Source organism: Vollenhovia emeryi, unplaced genomic scaffold, assembly GCF_000949405.1.
Source record: "Vollenhovia emeryi isolate VEMERY1.0 unplaced genomic scaffold, V.emery_V1.0 DF946013.1, whole genome shotgun sequence".
NCBI classification, from domain to species: domain Eukaryota; kingdom Metazoa; phylum Arthropoda; class Insecta; order Hymenoptera; family Formicidae; genus Vollenhovia; species Vollenhovia emeryi.
In genome coordinates, this window is record NW_011960353.1 from 1 (window position 1) to 2,016 (window position 2,016).

Here is a 2,016-nt window from a genome sequence, read left to right on the forward strand (position 1 = left end):
CAACGTTACCGCGTCCAGTGGGCAGGAGCCATATGGGTGGGATCAATTAAGAAGACTAGAAACCCAGGAGACTTAGGCCTGGTTGCACCAACGTCGCTTAGATTTAACTTTAGCTTATTTCACTCTTTGTCTCTTTCTAAGGGAAACAGTTGGAAAGCGACAAAGAGTGAATTAAGCTACAGTTAAAATTACGTGACGTTGGTGCAACCGGGCCTTAGGCCCGGGCTCACAGTGGCTAGTTAACTTAACTAGTTGTTAAGTACCTAGTGATGCCAACCACTGATACAAAATTCGGTAAGCTATTTACATAGTTATTTTGACAAGTCGCATTTTCGCAAATAAGCTTAAAAATATATACATATATATATTGATATATTTGTGATTGATATATTGATGTATACATATATACAACATATACATAATCTTGTAAATAGCTTACTGAATTTTGTATCAGTGGTTGGCATCACTACTTAACAACTAGTTAAGCTAACTAGTCACTGTGAGCCCGGGCCTTAACTCCAGTGGTGGGGATAAGTCAAAATATGGTAGCATTTCATGGGCGCTGTTCGCACTATGGTCGAATGGCCAATTCATGAATAACGCGTGTGTCAAAGTTCGTTTACGTTGTTTGTTGTGAATCGTTGTGTCAAAGTTGTGAAATCATGTCTAAGGTGTGTTGTATTATGAATTGTGGGAGTAAATATTCTAATTTGGGTCCGAATAAAAGTATGTTCCACGACGTTTCGAAGTACAGCACACGTAGTTTATGAATTGGCCGTTCGACCATACTGCGAACAGTGCCCATAAAATACGACCATATTTTAGCCTACCCCCACCACTGATTTAAGCAGGAGTTGAGTCTCCTGGTCTCTAGTCTTCTTGAGTGGGATCTGACCGAACCAGACGAAAATGCTGGTTGTTTTCTTTGTGAACGCGGTACACATACACATACATATACATATATACACATTTATTTATTTATGGTATATCTGCGCTATAATAGTATCTGTAAGTGTAGAAAGAGAAAGAGATTCTGTGTTTTTATCGAACGAAATCATGTAAAATAATGACATTATATATTTGTAGAAATATAACAAGAAAGTTGGACAAATTATTAAAACAACGGATAAACATCATGCCTTCAAAGCCACCTTTGTTTCCGCTGCAATCAATTCAACAAGTAAAAGATTTTGATAATATTTCACAGGAAGAGTACGAAAATGTTGTAAGTTTTTCAAAAACTTTGATAAGTAATTCTATGAATTATATGAGTAGTTATTGAATGAATATGAAATTATAATTTGAATTAAAAATATAATTGTTTTATTACAGGTTCAGTATCTACATTTTATAGGCGGCTACACTTTACATGAAGCAATAAAATATTGCATGAAAGAAGCGGTGACTGATGAAACCATTAATAATTATTCGGTTTGGGGGGAGCAGAAAAATATCCCATTATTCGATACAAAATTAATGAAAGCAGTGTATGGTAAGTTACTTCGATTTATGAAATATGTTTGAAATATGTATAATTGATTTTATTCAAAAAGCTATAAAGTGAATCAATATGTTATTTGTTTAATTAATAGATGCTGTATGTTTGAATTCGCACTTTGCAAATCCATTGAGGGATGATTTTTTCCGAGAGGTAGCGGAAGCGATACGTATTGGAAAACAAAGACACCGAAATATAGTGAAAAGAGGTAATAAAGAGCAAAGAGGACGACGCCAGCGATTGCGACACGAAGCAGAAAATTATTTATGTGGCGAGCCTCAGAATGCACACAATGTGGACGATGCTGATGATGACAATTACAACTGAGAAATTCTTGATATTAATATATTTTATTTTATATAAGTTTATTATGTCAAATTTGTTTTTTTGGGTTCTGTAAATTTTGATTTGTTTTTTTTGTCATCTCACGTTACTGTAATGTAAGGTCCGTATCGGTAAGAAAAAACATATATAATGTATTGCGAAGTGCCGGAACATACAATATTTAACTCCTAAAC

General features: G+C 34.7%; 1 protein-coding gene across 1 annotated transcript; it reads left to right on the forward strand.

The window, feature by feature from the left end:
• Nucleotides 1-363: 363 nt before the first annotated feature.
• Nucleotides 364-2,010, forward strand: LOC105560345. Its single transcript, XM_012009393.1, has 3 exons — nt 364-1,225; nt 1,333-1,492; nt 1,593-2,010. Exons 1-3 carry the CDS (start codon nt 1,067-1,069, stop codon nt 1,823-1,825), a joined length of 552 nt encoding a protein of 183 aa, XP_011864783.1. The 5' UTR covers nt 364-1,066; the 3' UTR covers nt 1,826-2,010.
• Nucleotides 2,011-2,016: the final 6 nt, after the last annotated feature.